Genomic DNA, 13753 nt, shown 5'->3' with positions numbered 1-13753 from the left:
TCCGCTAGTTCCGATGGGGAGATCAACATGGCCCATACATCGATGAAATGTTCTTTCACTTGGGGAGGGCACTTCTTCTTCATCTGATCAGCTATGACTAGATTAATCAAGTCCTCGAATGTTGTGACCTTAACTTCTGTTAACCACCCTTCAAGATACGTTTTCAACTCAAAATAAAAATCACGCCATGAACTCTCCGACTTCTTCTGATGCTCTACAAAAAGTTGTCGAAATCTGTCCGCATGAAGCTTAAATCGCTTTAACAGCAGTTCCTTGACATACCCATAGTCCTTGAACTTCTCGTCAGGCTCCCTGGCACAGATCCTAGCCACCTCCTTCGGTAAGCTATTGATGAGATAAGCAATCCACAATTCTTCCGGAATCTGGTGTAATCCCATGTGTCGTTCGAACAGGACCAGGAACAATGAAATGTCATCTGATGATTCAAAACGCGGAACCGACACTTGAAAGTCCCGATTTGTCACAGCCGGTCGAACGGAAGCTTGGCACTTCTCCGCTTCTATCCTCAGTCTCTCGAGTTTGAACTGCATTTCTGCTCGCCGGTTCCTCTCTTCGGCTTCTCGTCGAATTCTTTCTTTCTCTTCGGCATCTTCCCGTCGAATCCTCTCCTCTGTTTCTTCTCGTCGAATTCTTTCTTCTACTTCTTCTCGTCGAATTCTTTCTTCTGCTTCTTTTCGTCGAATTCTTTCTTTCTCTTCGGCATCTTCCCATCGAATCCTCTCCCCTGTTTCTTCTCGTCGAATTCTTTCTTCTACTTCTTCTTGTCGAATTCTCTCTTCTACGAGGGTCTGTAGCACTCCTTTTGTGAAGACCTCATCGTATTCTTTACTGGACGTAATCAGCTTCTTCAGCTCTATCACTTTCATCTCGGGTTCGGTAGGTTCGCCCATCTCTTCGGCAAGGCGACGGAGTTCGTCTTTTCGATATTTCGCTAAGTGAGACATTTTCACTCACTTGCTACCTAATTAGGATGTCCGCTTAGCTAAAAACACTCACGCGTCTATTTTAAACGTTGGGCGCCAATGTGACGATTGGTGAGGTGTATACGAAGCGACGAACATGAAGCATTCCTTTATTTTGCATTAACCTGCGAAACATACAACCCTTCGCCATGAAGGCTAAAATCGAACTCCTCGAGAATGTCTTCTTCTCTCGATACAACTTAAATCTCACGTGTCTCGAGAATAAAAGTATTACTGTACATCCTTGTTAACAGCTTGCCTGTTACATACCTTTGTTTTCCTTCTTCAGGGCCTGCATGTCTACCAAATCGGCTTGAAATTGTTCGTTTATACTACCCACTATCACCCGTTGTATATGCTTCGTTACCCTGCAATAATTCTTTGACATCTTTCAAAGTTACGTTTTTTCCGGTTTCTCTAAGACGCCTGTGAAACGCGTTGATTCCGCCAAAACTGGCCGGTTCGGAGGGACTTGTATATTTGTCCATATTTTTTCAAAATCGGATATTCTCTTCCTAAATCTTATCGCATCCTCGACCCAAAACCCTCTTCTATCCTCGCCTCCAACTACGAATATTGATACGTTATCGCTAAAACACACCTGTTTCTTAGCTCTGTTCATTAGCAAATGCGAGTACAATTATATCGTATGAGAATATATACTAGAAAAAAGAACACAGGTTTTTAAATTTTCACATTCTTTATTGCTTCTAAAAAAAAGTTACAGGCATAACCATTGAGGAGACATTATTTGTTCAACGGAATTTTTAAATGCTTCGTTTCCTCTAGGCACTTTTCCAAATTTCTTCTTTCGCAGATTATGTCTTATGAGTTCCACGATATTGGTTCCCGGGACCACAACGCCATCTTGAACAAGTTCGCCGTCCTCATTCCAAAACAGCTGTCTGTTGTTCACTTTCATGGTGTCAACCAGTTCTCTAGCTCTTTTCTTGTGACTCGGAGCGGTTTTTCGTATGATCATATTCTCGAAATCGGGTTTCATATCTTCTTCTTTCTTTTCCCCTAAAATTTCAGTATTCGCATTTTCTGTGAGCGCTAGGTACCTTTGCAATACCTGCAAATACCGTTTCGCTTTTTCATCGTCTGTCAGACCTTTTCTCTTGAGGACAATGTTGATATCACCATCCAACTTGCTTAGCTGTTGTTCAACAGCGTTCAAATGTGTATCTGCCGGGACGATGACGTATTTTTTAGCGTGCTCCATTTATGAGGAACGAGATAACGGATATTGCGGCTGGTAAAAGTAGGCTGAGAAAACCGTCACCTCTCTGGACTAAAATACGCCGTTTTTTATATAGTGGGAGATTCTTCTGATTCTTCTTGGACAAATTTCTCAGACTCCTCTTATGTCGACTGAGCTTAGCTTTCTGAGATTTCGTGACGGGAACGTTGCCTTTTAGCACGTTAAGACACACTTCACATAGAGCCCGTATGACACTGTTGCTACTTTTCTTTATCAGATCAGTGCGCTTCTTGCCTCTACAATAGGTGAGCTCTTTAAGAGTCTCTAAATTTCGTTGTGCATGCCTCGACATCTTGATCGTCACTGACAGTCGAAACCTCTTTCTCGTATATACATACCGTATTTGACGGCCTTGATCAGTGCGCAATGGGGAAAATTAAAGCCGTGTTTGAAACAGCGGACTTTAGGATTTGGTAAAGAGGGGGATGTAAGATAGCCAATGAGATCGTGGCAGATCTTCCCCGTCATCTGCCCAATGAATTTGCATTTTTCAAGTCCTTTGCAATAAATTTCAGAATACGAATCCGACAACAATGAGAGAATTTCTGAACATTTTTCATAAGGCATGTTGCCGGCCTCCCATGAAATGTGGTGTAGATTAGACATCACCCACGTAGCAGACGCCCTTTCTTTACCACTCAGTTCGAACCACTCATAAGGTGGTTGAAAAGTATAAGTCCCGTAACTACTGCCATCTAACGAAAAGTAGGCCAGTTCTTTAACTATAAATCCGCTCGAAGTACATTGGAAACCTTCAAAGTTTATGACAAGACCCCCGTCCATGATGTGACCTCTTCGACTGCTTGACACGAAATGAATTTATCTGGGTTGGTAAGCGTAATATGTATCATTCTGGAAAAAACCGGTTCTCAGGCGTAACTGTTCTTCCGTGTTCGGTTTCAAGTCTATCAATAGGTATCCATAAGCGGGTTTACAGGCATCGTTAAAAACCTCTTGAAAAAATGCCTGTCTACCCGGATACATCTGCCTAGCTAAATGTTGAACTTGGCTTCTATCTCGCGGATTTTTGAACAAGACGAGATAATGCGCATTCAAAGATATTTCTCGCATCTGACTGCCTTTATGAAAGAAATTTTGAACGATGAATATCACGGAAAGGTTTCTGTGGTGGCTTCCGCGAATAAACAAATTAGTTAATCGCTTGTCATTGCCTAGCTCCGACATCAGATCATCGATATCAAATAACGTTCGCGAACCTATGTAAGATTCGTAATCTGTAGGTAAACCTTCTACGAATGTGACACGTGAAATCTGTTCATAAAACGATTGATAAATAGCATAGAACCAGACAATTTCCATAGGAAATGGATCAATCATTTTTTCGGCTATGAGTCTCGAAACAAATCGAGTTTTTCCCGAAGAAGTCGGTCCAGACACTATACATCCAAAAGGATGTTTAAGCTTTAGCTCCTCCATCGCAAATGACAGTTAATTCTGTTTGCATAACATTAAATACCAAAAAAACACACAAGAACGAGAGAAACAAATCTATAACAAAAATAAATAATTTATTCATGAAATAGGCGTATTTACATAAGGGACTTTGCCGTTACTGCGGTAAGAAACATGTTCTGACGTGAAAAAAAAAAATTAATACCCATAAGGCAGCGGTCGTGAAATCGCGCATCAGTACACGCTTGTCGTAAACTAGACCGTATTTTTTCTCCTCTCGTCTGGTCAGTATCCGCCTTCTCTTAGCCTCCTTCACTATTTTGTGGGTATCGACGATAGCGATCTTCGTTGTAAAATCCATAGACTGGACCAGGGCTTTCATCGTGTCGTAGTTGAGCTCTAGCGAGTTTTTGAAGTTGAGTGTGACCTCGAATCTTACAGAAAGTCCTGCCATCTGACCTCCTATAGGCATTATTCTTGGCTCCACCTGAAAATAAGCATTTTTTAAAAACAAATAAGAATCTTGAAGAGAAACGTCTCAACCTGTGGAATTAAAGAATGAATTAAAGTTTGATAACAAGATTGAGAAAAATACCTGACACAAACTCCGTGATGTGATGACCATCGAGCTCATCCGTGAATTGGCCCAAGAAATCACCCAGTGGGGGATCGTTGACACCGTTGCTAGCATAGATGATTCTGAAATTTAAGAAAACCAATAAGCCAAGTGATAAAATATTGAAAAATTAAATTAAACAAAAATTTTTTCTGCGAACTTACGAGTTCGTGTCAAAATAAAGCAAGGCATCGCCTAGCTTCTCCATCTTGAAGTACAGTTTTAAGCGAGCCCGTGTTGTCGTGAAGGCAGCCAAAAAAACGTTGGTCCGGTCGGTCTGTGGTATGAAATCCGACTTGTGTCGCCACTCTATTGCAGCTATGTTGTCACTGGGGAGATACAAATCCTTGACCTAAAAAAATAAATAGTTTGATCGTCATAGTATTAGTCAAAAATAATAGTTTGAATCAGACTGCAAGCTAAACTTGGACTCGTCGGAAAACATCACACAAGCCCACTGTGACGATGTCCACATTGCATGTTCTCTACTCCAGGCTAATCGCTGCCAACAGTGAGTTGCCGTGAGCGGAACACATCTGACAGGCCTGTGAGCAGATAGACCAATATCTCCCAAACTTCTGTACACGGTTTGCCTTGAAACTGTGGTACCCGTGGCTGCAGATAGCTGACAAGACAGGTCGGATGCTGTGCTCCATCGGCTTTTTTTGGCAGTTACTGCCAAATACCGGTCTTCATTCGGCGTTGTAACTCGTGGGGGGGGGGGGAACCTGTACTGTAACGTCTACTGACATTTCCGTTATCTTGGAATCGTTGACAAAGCCTAGAGATGACACTTTGGGCAATTCCAAGTTCCTCGGATACTTCCATCTGAGTACGCCCACATTCCAAGCGGCCGATAATTCTACCACGTAAAAAATCATCTACATGCGTCCTCTGTGTCATAACTATTCACTTATGGCACTGAGCGCCTTACAGAACCCTTATGAACAATTTCACTTCTTTGCCACCATTCCTTATATACGCCCCTCTTACACTCTCGTCATTGTGACGTACTATCGGCATCATCTGGTGGCTTCCTGAAATTTGCATATCATTCTTGCAGATGTGAGTGATAATTCTACAGGTGAAATTTTTACTTTAGATTTCGATTTCCGTGTGATTCTGAATTATCCTTAATTTATGGACATGAGTGTAGTATATATTGTAATTATATGAAAACACTAAGAAAAAATTTTATGAAAAACTTCATGAAAAAAATATGTTAGATTGGGAATACATGTAAAGATCTCGTTATAAAAAATTATAATAATACCTGTATGGGAGAACGGGCAGATATAATGCTCTTGGTGGTAGAACTTTGCATTTAATGATGCCGAAGTATGTTGTGAGGTCGTCAGAATTTTCAGTGATGACTTTGGGATGTCCAGCCGGATATCTGCAATAACAAAAAAACTTAAAAAAAAGAAAGAAAAAGTAATGGTAGCCATATTTGTTACGTTATAAATTTTAAAGTACTCACTTGCAGTATTTATTGACCCACGGGTACAAAGACGTGAAGTCAATATATTTTGTAGTGCCTTGATAGAAAAGTTTGAAGGCATTAGTTCTTCCACCATAGAATGCATCCCGTGGGTTAAGCCTGTCAACATAGTGGAAGTCCACCAGGAAGCATTTGAGAGCTTGATCCGTTTTCTTCAGGGCGTTAAAGTCATGCTCCCACATGACTTCGAGATTGTATCTGCCTTGACGGATCTTTTGTTCTTGTTCTAAGGTCTTCCAGTGGAGTTCCCACATGTAGCTCTCGGTGCTGGGGTTCACCATATATTTTTCGAAACAGTGCGGGCAGCCGTGCCAATAACATCCTGAAAAAATCATGAAAATAAATTAGCGAAAAAGTTTTGAAATACGGAACATAAAAGTAATAAATTAATTCAAAAATAATAATAATCGATGACGCTTACCGTGAAACAGAAACACGGTGTTTGTGTCCTCACAAAACGTGTCCACGCTGAGACCGAGCACTCTCTTCTCTCCAGTCCCGTTTCTGGAATGTTGAATGTTGTTTCTCAGTCCTAGGTATGATAGCCATACAATACTGAGACGGCTGCTATTGGTGTTGTTGACGTAACCATTGGGAAGCACCATACCAATGACGCCGTCGTCGATGTATTTTGACCTGTAGGTCGCCATACAGGCCGAAGCTATGGTGAGGTACTGAAAGGGGTCGACACCAGTTAATTCCAAAAACTCTTTTCGAAACTGCAAGCAGCATCGACGAAGAATATCGACGTCTGACCTAAAAAATGTTAATCATAAAAAAGAAATGATAAAACAATGGAAAAAATAATCGAAACGAAAATGAAATAAAGCAATAATGAATAAAATATGCTCAATGGAGGGAAAAAATAACTTACTTGCAGTATTCGTACATTTCGTCTTGGAAGACGAAACTCTCGCTTTTCCTCTGTTCGTACCACTCGTCGAATTTCATTTTCATGTGGAAAGTGAAAGCTTCCGGATTAAAGAAGTTCTTGGAAGGAAGGGGTCCATTGTAGTCTTGGTTTTCTGGTCGGTTGAATAGATGGGGAAAGAAACCCTTCTTCAGCTCTTCTAAACCGAATGTTTTCGGCAGTTTGGACAGAGCCATCGGGAGAAAGTTAAGACTATCGATAACCCGGATGTTGATGGTGTCCAGCCGCAAAGCCATGATTTTGGATCCACATGGCACCACAGAAGGTTTAATTCCTTGCTCTAGGAGATATCTGTAAAGAAAAAAATACATGTATTTATGCATGCATAATAAAAATAAAACAGTAACATGCTATTTATGTAAACATTTTCAAAATATTGAAAAAAAACTTACTTGAGCAGGAATTGGCCATCGAACCCCTTCATGTTGTGTGCGATGGCGGTGTACCCCTTGTGTTCTTTGCGGAAGAGCCAGGCGCAGAATTCGTTGAGGGCGTTATATCCTCGAAAGACGAATTCAGTTCCGTGCAAGTACTGAGCAACTGCAAAGTTTATCACGTGCTCGCCTGAAGATTGATCCGTTTCGAAATCAAAGAAAACGAGCTTGTCGGAAGGGGTCTTCACCTTCTTTTTCTTGAGGGATCAGAGATGTTCATCTTGATGAAAATTTTTGCAGTTTCTGCAAAATTTCTCCCCGCAGACGTGTTTGCCTCGAGACCGCTTTTTTTCCACAAGAAATTTCTTGCAGGACGGGCATTCATAGAATTGCTGGCAAAAGCTGTTGTTTTTGCCCCCGAGACTCTTGTGCCTTGCAAAGCAGTCAGCAGATCGACATATCCTGTGACAGCCCTTGCAGGTTTGAGATACCCCAACTGTACATGACTTGTCAAAGCAGGTGTTGCATCGGACTGCACATTTGTGTCTCTGGACATGGTCGTAGGCCTTGTCGCAATCCGGACAGTAGTAAATTTACCCGTGGAATCCCTTGGGAGATGTAATGAGGTTATAGTGCCCGTCGTTGAGCAACAAAAATATTTTTTTGTCTTTCTTGGGTGTCTTGAACACCACCTGAAAATAATTAAACAGTTTAAAAGTTAGAATACTAAATATCAAGTGATTAAACAAAAAATAAAAAAATTCTTCCCGAATAAAAAATAATATCGGTGAATAATATAAATTACCCGATAAAATTCTTCCGAAGACTTGAATATTTGGACGACTAGAACCTCGGCAAAATTTGTGATGACATCGAATCCACAAAGGCCCTCGGGAACTTCAGCCACTCAATGCAATGTCAAAGCCCTGTCTCTCTGTACGCCCATCTTTTACCGTCGAGAGCCTCGGATGTTTTTCAAGGATGGCGTGTCCAACAGCGATGGCTCGGCTGCAACACAGTCCATCCTCGGGTATACGTGTAACTGATATTTTTGTCAACCGGTCAGACGATATGTTGACGATCTTACTTCTGCCACCTCCTCGTGGTAGTCGGACCGTGATGACGTCGAACCTGAGAGATGGGTCGTTCAGGGTTATAGAGTTCTTGCTCTGTAGTACTTTCATTATCACAGCCAGGAGAGCTTCGATAGTGAGTGATGCCACAGGAACAAGAGATGTAGAGATTGGTCTGCCGAAATTATCGGATGTCATGACAATCCTGAAAAAAAAATCAATTGTTCAAATTAATTCAAATCAAGAAATTATTCAAATTAAAAAATTCCTCAAAACACTCTGAATATCCAATAAATACTTACCGAATGCGGTCCTCAGGGTGCAGCCTGTTGGTTGTCTCGTCTATCAGCTGCCTCAACATTGCCCTCAAAATGCCATGGCAGCTATCAGACGGGTTGACGATTCCACTAGGGCTTCGGTTCGTATACGGGCAGAGTACGTGATCTGTTCCGCATTGAATCTCTTGTTCAGCTTGCGGGACTGTTCCTGCAACACGTATGGACGTCGGGTCTATAAAAGAAAAAAATAGAATGAGCATATTGAATAAAGTAAAAACATAATTAATAAATTAAATAATGCTTACGGAATTCGACGTTCCCTCGCCCGGATCACCACCACCTATCTGTTCTAAGGCGTCCTGTGGGAAAGAAACAATATTAAATAATCGAAGGAGACAAATGAAAAAAAGATATATTAAATAATTTTAAAACAATTGTACCAACCTTCTCGACCTGGCTCCAATTGATTTCTTGAGAGAAAGGGTTCTCGGCCATAATCCACTCCACATCATCAATATGAAAATCCGATCCAAAGATCAACGCATTCTAGAAAAAAATGAAAACTCGTTCAAAAAATAAAATACATTGGATACACATTGGTATAAAAAAAAATAAGAAATTGAAATGATATTGAACATACCTCTTCTTCTAAATACCAGTCAACATCACTAGGCAATGGGTTTTCGTCAAAGATTGCCGCGGAATCCATCTCGATCGAGCTTGAACCTAAGAATGATGGTCTTTCCTTGCTGACGGGGGCATATATAGCGTCTCTGTAGATAAGCTATAGTAATTATCGGAAAGAACCCCGTGAGAACGGAAACATCCCTTGGTCAAGCTAACGCCTGTAGATGTCAAAAGGGCGACAGACTCTAAAAGAGCGAGATCCGGAAAAAGCGGGAAAGATAAACGGATCGACATCCGGGACGTGATAAAAAATGGCCACCATGATAGGAAAATAAACACGGGCGACAGGAAGTCTGGTTCACAAGGTGCGAAATCCGGAAAATTTATCGGACAGGCGACAGGAAGTCTGGCTCGAAAGGTGCGAAATCCGGCTAAAAAGGGAAGTCGGTCAAAAACGCGCGAAAACATTTCCGGTGGCGCCATCAAGCGGCGGAAATCGGCACTATCGCGGTAAAGCGACGCCAAGACTATTCATGCGTGACACAGTTCCAGAGCACTTTAGCGGCCCGGACAAATTTACAGATCACTAAAGTGGCTCTGTAGGGCACTTATCAATAGTGGGGGGGGGGGATGTTACTTCAAGTGCCCACAAACTATCGAAACGTTTTTCTTGTTTTTTGGTGCACCGAGTAAGATGCCATTAAAAATATTTCATATTTTCATCAAGGGTGGTTGATGTTGTAAGTATTATCCAAACCCCCCCCCCTCGTCATCGAAAGTCACCAAATCGGAAACTCCCTCCCCCCATCGATGCTGACGTAATGCTTGAATAGCTCCATACAGAAAAACATAATAACATGAACATTCAATACTCATATAACTTTTAAGAAATTCTCTTATATGTGTAAACAAATGCGGTAAACGATGTTATAACTTCTGCAAATTGTAACAATTAAATCATCATACTAACTGAATTGACTATTGTAAATATTGAGTACATAATACTATAGTTTAATTTTGTATAACATAATTGTCAAATGTTCAACGTTATACATACCTGAAGAGGGTTTCATATAATAATGAAAAAAAATCACCGATGATTGTTTTTAAGCAACCATTTTGCTATTGACTGATCAATACCTAAGTATATTTGAGTAGAGATTTCTCTCGCTAAGTTAGAGAAACCAGAAGACGAGAGAGCCCAATGACCGGTACTTCACACCAACTACAGTAGCAGCGTCAAAATTAATGTCTTTTTGTGAGAAAACGTTGAGACATCACTCGCATACAATGCATGTTGCACAAATGACTCGGTTTTAGCTTCATTTCTTCAGGTTTTTTGTTTGCAGTAGGCCTATGTTATATCCGAATTATTCTCAGGTCAGGGTTTTCCAACGTGAAAGCTCACGCGGGACTCTTGATGATTACAAGGCTAATTAACCCTTAACAAATTTTGAAAATTTATTCAATATACAGTGTGTCCCAAAAGTCCGCATTCGCTCTGCAGAACAAGAATCTATGCCATAAAAATGTATTTCTGAGTTACACACACACACATGGTGTGACCATATTATCCATATTTTAAAAAATGTAAGTATGGCTAATAATAGTTTTTTTTTCATTGCATATCGTACCTGAAAAGCCCAAAACTTCGATGATCGACTAATTGACTGATTTTTGACAGAGCTACGGCATCAGGGAAGCAATTATATGCTTTTAGTCAGCCGGGGCAAGCACGCATCTTAGCGCCCCTTTCGATGTTGAAGGAGAGGTTAAAGTGCGAAATTTGCTCCCCCTCTGGTTCGGCTTACGGGTCACCAGACCCCCCCCCCCCAGTTGAAACCCCAAGGTTTCTCCTCAGTGGCGGCCCTGCCCAGAAGAGTTTAAAAACACCCCCCCCCCCCTTCTTCAAAGCACTAAATAGGCAATCAGCGATGTCGACAGCTTGCCGCGACGCCCTTGACAAAGGTTGGCGGTGACCCTGAGAGCCGCGACTCATTGTTTGAGAAACACTGATGAAGTATTTTGGTTCTTTTTTTTTAGACAACTTTTAAAGTGCTGGACTCAATGCATTATCTGCTTTGCTTAGATATAGAAAACAAAACAAACAAAAAAACTTTAAAAAAAAGTGAAAAATTACGTTTTTCCTTTCAAATCTTTTGGAGAACAATATAAGAAAACCCAAGATTTAAGTAACGGGTGATGTGATGCGAATTACAGTTATTTAAGTTTTTAATTTATTATATGATTTTGAAAAATTTAATGTTGTGGGTAATTTTTCTCAAGAAAGGTTATCATATAACAAACAAAATGCAATTAAAACCATAGAATTTTTGTGATATTTTCTTTAAGGGTTATTGGGGAGGCATTTTCAGAGAAGTTTCACGATTTCAGAAAATTGATAAGAATCTGACACCATGAAGCTCAATTGGTGATCCTAATAGGAAGAGAGGAAGGCAAGAATGCAAAGAAACAATTCAAAATTTGGGCGTCCTTGGAGAAAGACCCTCATAAAATGCGCATATAGATCTTGAGAGAGTTTCGGGAATACCAATTCCCAGGAAGTCTTCTTGTCTCTGTTGTTGTCTGAAGGACTTGTGTGCATAGGCGTACGCAGAATTTCCTTGAGGGGGTTTTCAGATTTTTTCCTTCTGAGTGGGGGGGGGGGGGTTAACGCTTTTTACTGCAAAATAGCACTATAATCTTGGCACGCGGGGGGGGGGGGGTTAACGCTTTTTACTGCAAAATAGCACTATAATCTTGGCACGCGGGGGGGGGGGGGGTTGTGTGAGAATAGGAAGGAAGAAAGAAAGAAAGGAGCCAACACGAATATTGTTAGTCTCAAACTGGTCAAATTTTTTTAGAGTACATGTTCTCCCAAAAATTAAAATAAAAAATTTCTTCAAGTGAAACAGTAACAAGTAAATTTCTGAAGCTATCAGGGTTCCAGGATTTTTGGGGTTCCGTCACTTTTGTTTCCGCGGAACCCCAAAAATGCTCTTACGGAACCCTAGGTTTTCGCGGAACACCAGTTGGAAAACCCTGCTATAGGTTAAGAGAGCGTTTTCCGTATATTATATCCACAGTGTATGTTTTAACCACTTCACGTACAAGCTTTTGGCAGCAAATGTGAATTATATCTATTTGACGAATCGGCGATAAATTTGATAACCTTGTCCCAGTGGCGGCTCGTTGCCGAATGTTCTTGGGGACGGCGACGACAAAGCAAATCAATTGTGTTAGAATTTACTACCCCCGGGGGTAAGCTATTTCATTTATTAACAACCCTATTAGAGGAAAATTCTCTGCGACACCATAACCTAGAATTGCATGGATATAACCATAGATCGCGCATGCAGGGTTGCTTTTTGTTTCCTACACCTAAGCACGTGACGAGTGGGCAGTGCCGTCTTAACATATGGGCCCGTCCGCACGGCCCGGGGGCCTCTAGCGAAGAGGGGTCGCACAAATACGATTTATTAAAAATATAATCAACCGTGATGATTCCAGCGCAGATAAGAGATTATTATGCCCTGGTATTTATAATGGGAAACCTCAGAGATCACAAGGAATTGTTTATCGAGTAAGGGAAGTCGTAAAGAATTTTTTTACGGGTAGCTTTCATAAAAACAGTTTTTGAGGAGTTGGGGGGCAAATTTCAGGTAGAGCACCATTCGGAAATAATGTTAAGGTTGTGTTGGAGAGATTCTCTTGGTCGGAATGATTGGACACTGTTTTGTAGATGACACAGTCATCAGCGACGACTGTGAATTTTATTAGGGCCTCAGGAAAATCCCTTTGACCGGGGGCCCCATGGTGCTCTTAAGACGGCCCAGCGATTGAGTACTTTCACGATTGGTATGATGAAATTCCTTGTTATTCCAATGACCACTCCTTGGGCGAGTCGTAATGCGGTGTATATATATATATATATATAAATTAGAAGAGATTATATATTTGTTATATACTAGCTATAATACCCGGCGTTGCCCGGGTTTTCTTCAATGAGGCGTTTTTGGATCACGTGATATCTCCCTCTTTCTTTGAGGGACATGCAGACCGTGTCTAAGTTCACCAATATGGCGACTTCCTGCGCGACTAATGAAGGAAACAAATCTAGATTTAAAGAAACGTAAAAATAAATGTATATATTTTTCTTTTTTTAAAAGGTGCTAGGTATTTCGATCCCCCCCCCCCTTTGAACTTCAAGTTATCCATCTCTACCTGTTTCTGCTTCAAAAAAAGCTTAATTAAAGCTGTGAAATTTTTTCGATGTACTTTTTACGGGAACGTAATTAATTTTAAAACAACCTAAACTATATGTGAATTTATGCAGTTGAATACTAAAAGACAATACAGAGACATTAATTTTCATGCTTGAGAAGATATAAATAAAAAGTTGAAATCAATGTTATTGAATGGATATCCAACTCGAAAGTAGTTTCGGCTAATTACTTCATATCTAATTTTCTGGGCTTCGTATATCTCTAAGCGAACTTAGTATTTACAAAATCGAGTATTTAATACAATTTTTAAAATTATTCATGTGACAGAAAACCCCCATAAAATTTCCGCATTTCTACATTGAAATCGGCAATTTTAACACTGATGAGGATCACCCATTTCCTGACCCTCAAAGCGGTGCTGATCTTCGGGTGTTGAAATATGGCTGTGAGCAAGCCCTGAAGGTAAG

General features: G+C 40.7%; 2 protein-coding genes across 2 annotated transcripts; both read right to left on the bottom strand.

Annotated features, from left to right (window-relative positions):
* Positions 1-4446: 4446 nt before the first annotated feature.
* LOC149083463 (uncharacterized) lies at positions 4447-6088 on the bottom strand. Its single transcript, XM_089235370.1, has 2 exons — positions 5550-6088; positions 4447-4628 (listed from the first exon to the last, which is right to left on the bottom strand). The coding sequence occupies exon 1, from the start codon at positions 6056-6058 to the stop codon at positions 5753-5755; it is 306 nt and encodes a 101-aa protein (XP_089091496.1). The 5' UTR covers positions 6059-6088; the 3' UTR covers positions 4447-4628; positions 5550-5752.
* A 1587-nt stretch (positions 6089-7675) lies between these two features.
* LOC149083462 (uncharacterized) lies at positions 7676-8523 on the bottom strand. The gene is made up of 3 exons (XM_089234917.1): positions 8458-8523; positions 8036-8360; positions 7676-7774 (listed from the first exon to the last, which is right to left on the bottom strand). The coding sequence occupies exons 1-3, from the start codon at positions 8514-8516 to the stop codon at positions 7676-7678; spliced, it is 483 nt and encodes a 160-aa protein (XP_089091043.1). The 5' UTR covers positions 8517-8523.
* Positions 8524-13753: the final 5230 nt, after the last annotated feature.

Source organism: Pholcus phalangioides, unplaced genomic scaffold (assembly GCF_987345545.1).
Source record: "Pholcus phalangioides strain wild (caught in Gottingen) unplaced genomic scaffold, Ppha-v1.0 ptg000008l_1, whole genome shotgun sequence".
NCBI classification, from domain to species: Eukaryota; Metazoa; Arthropoda; class Arachnida; order Araneae; family Pholcidae; genus Pholcus; species Pholcus phalangioides.
The sequence above is the reverse complement of the archived record's forward strand: the minus strand, read 5'-3'. Positions and strand labels throughout refer to the sequence as shown.

Excerpts from the sequence above, each read along its gene's own strand:
- LOC149083463 (XM_089235370.1), bottom strand. The coding sequence starts at position 6,058 with ATGGTGAACCCCAGCACCGAGAGCTACATGTGGGAACTCCACTGGAAG.
- LOC149083462 (XM_089234917.1), bottom strand. The coding sequence starts at position 8,516 with ATGTTGAGGCAGCTGATAGACGAGACAACCAACAGGCTGCACCCTGAG. Across the intron at positions 8,361-8,457 it reads CACCCTGAGGACCGCATTCG|GATTGTCATGACATCCGATA; the intron begins GTAAGTATTTAT and ends TTTTTTTTTCAG. Across the intron at positions 7,775-8,035 it reads AACATCCGAGGCTCTCGACG|GTGGTGTTCAAGACACCCAA; the intron begins GTAAAAGATGGG and ends AATTATTTTCAG.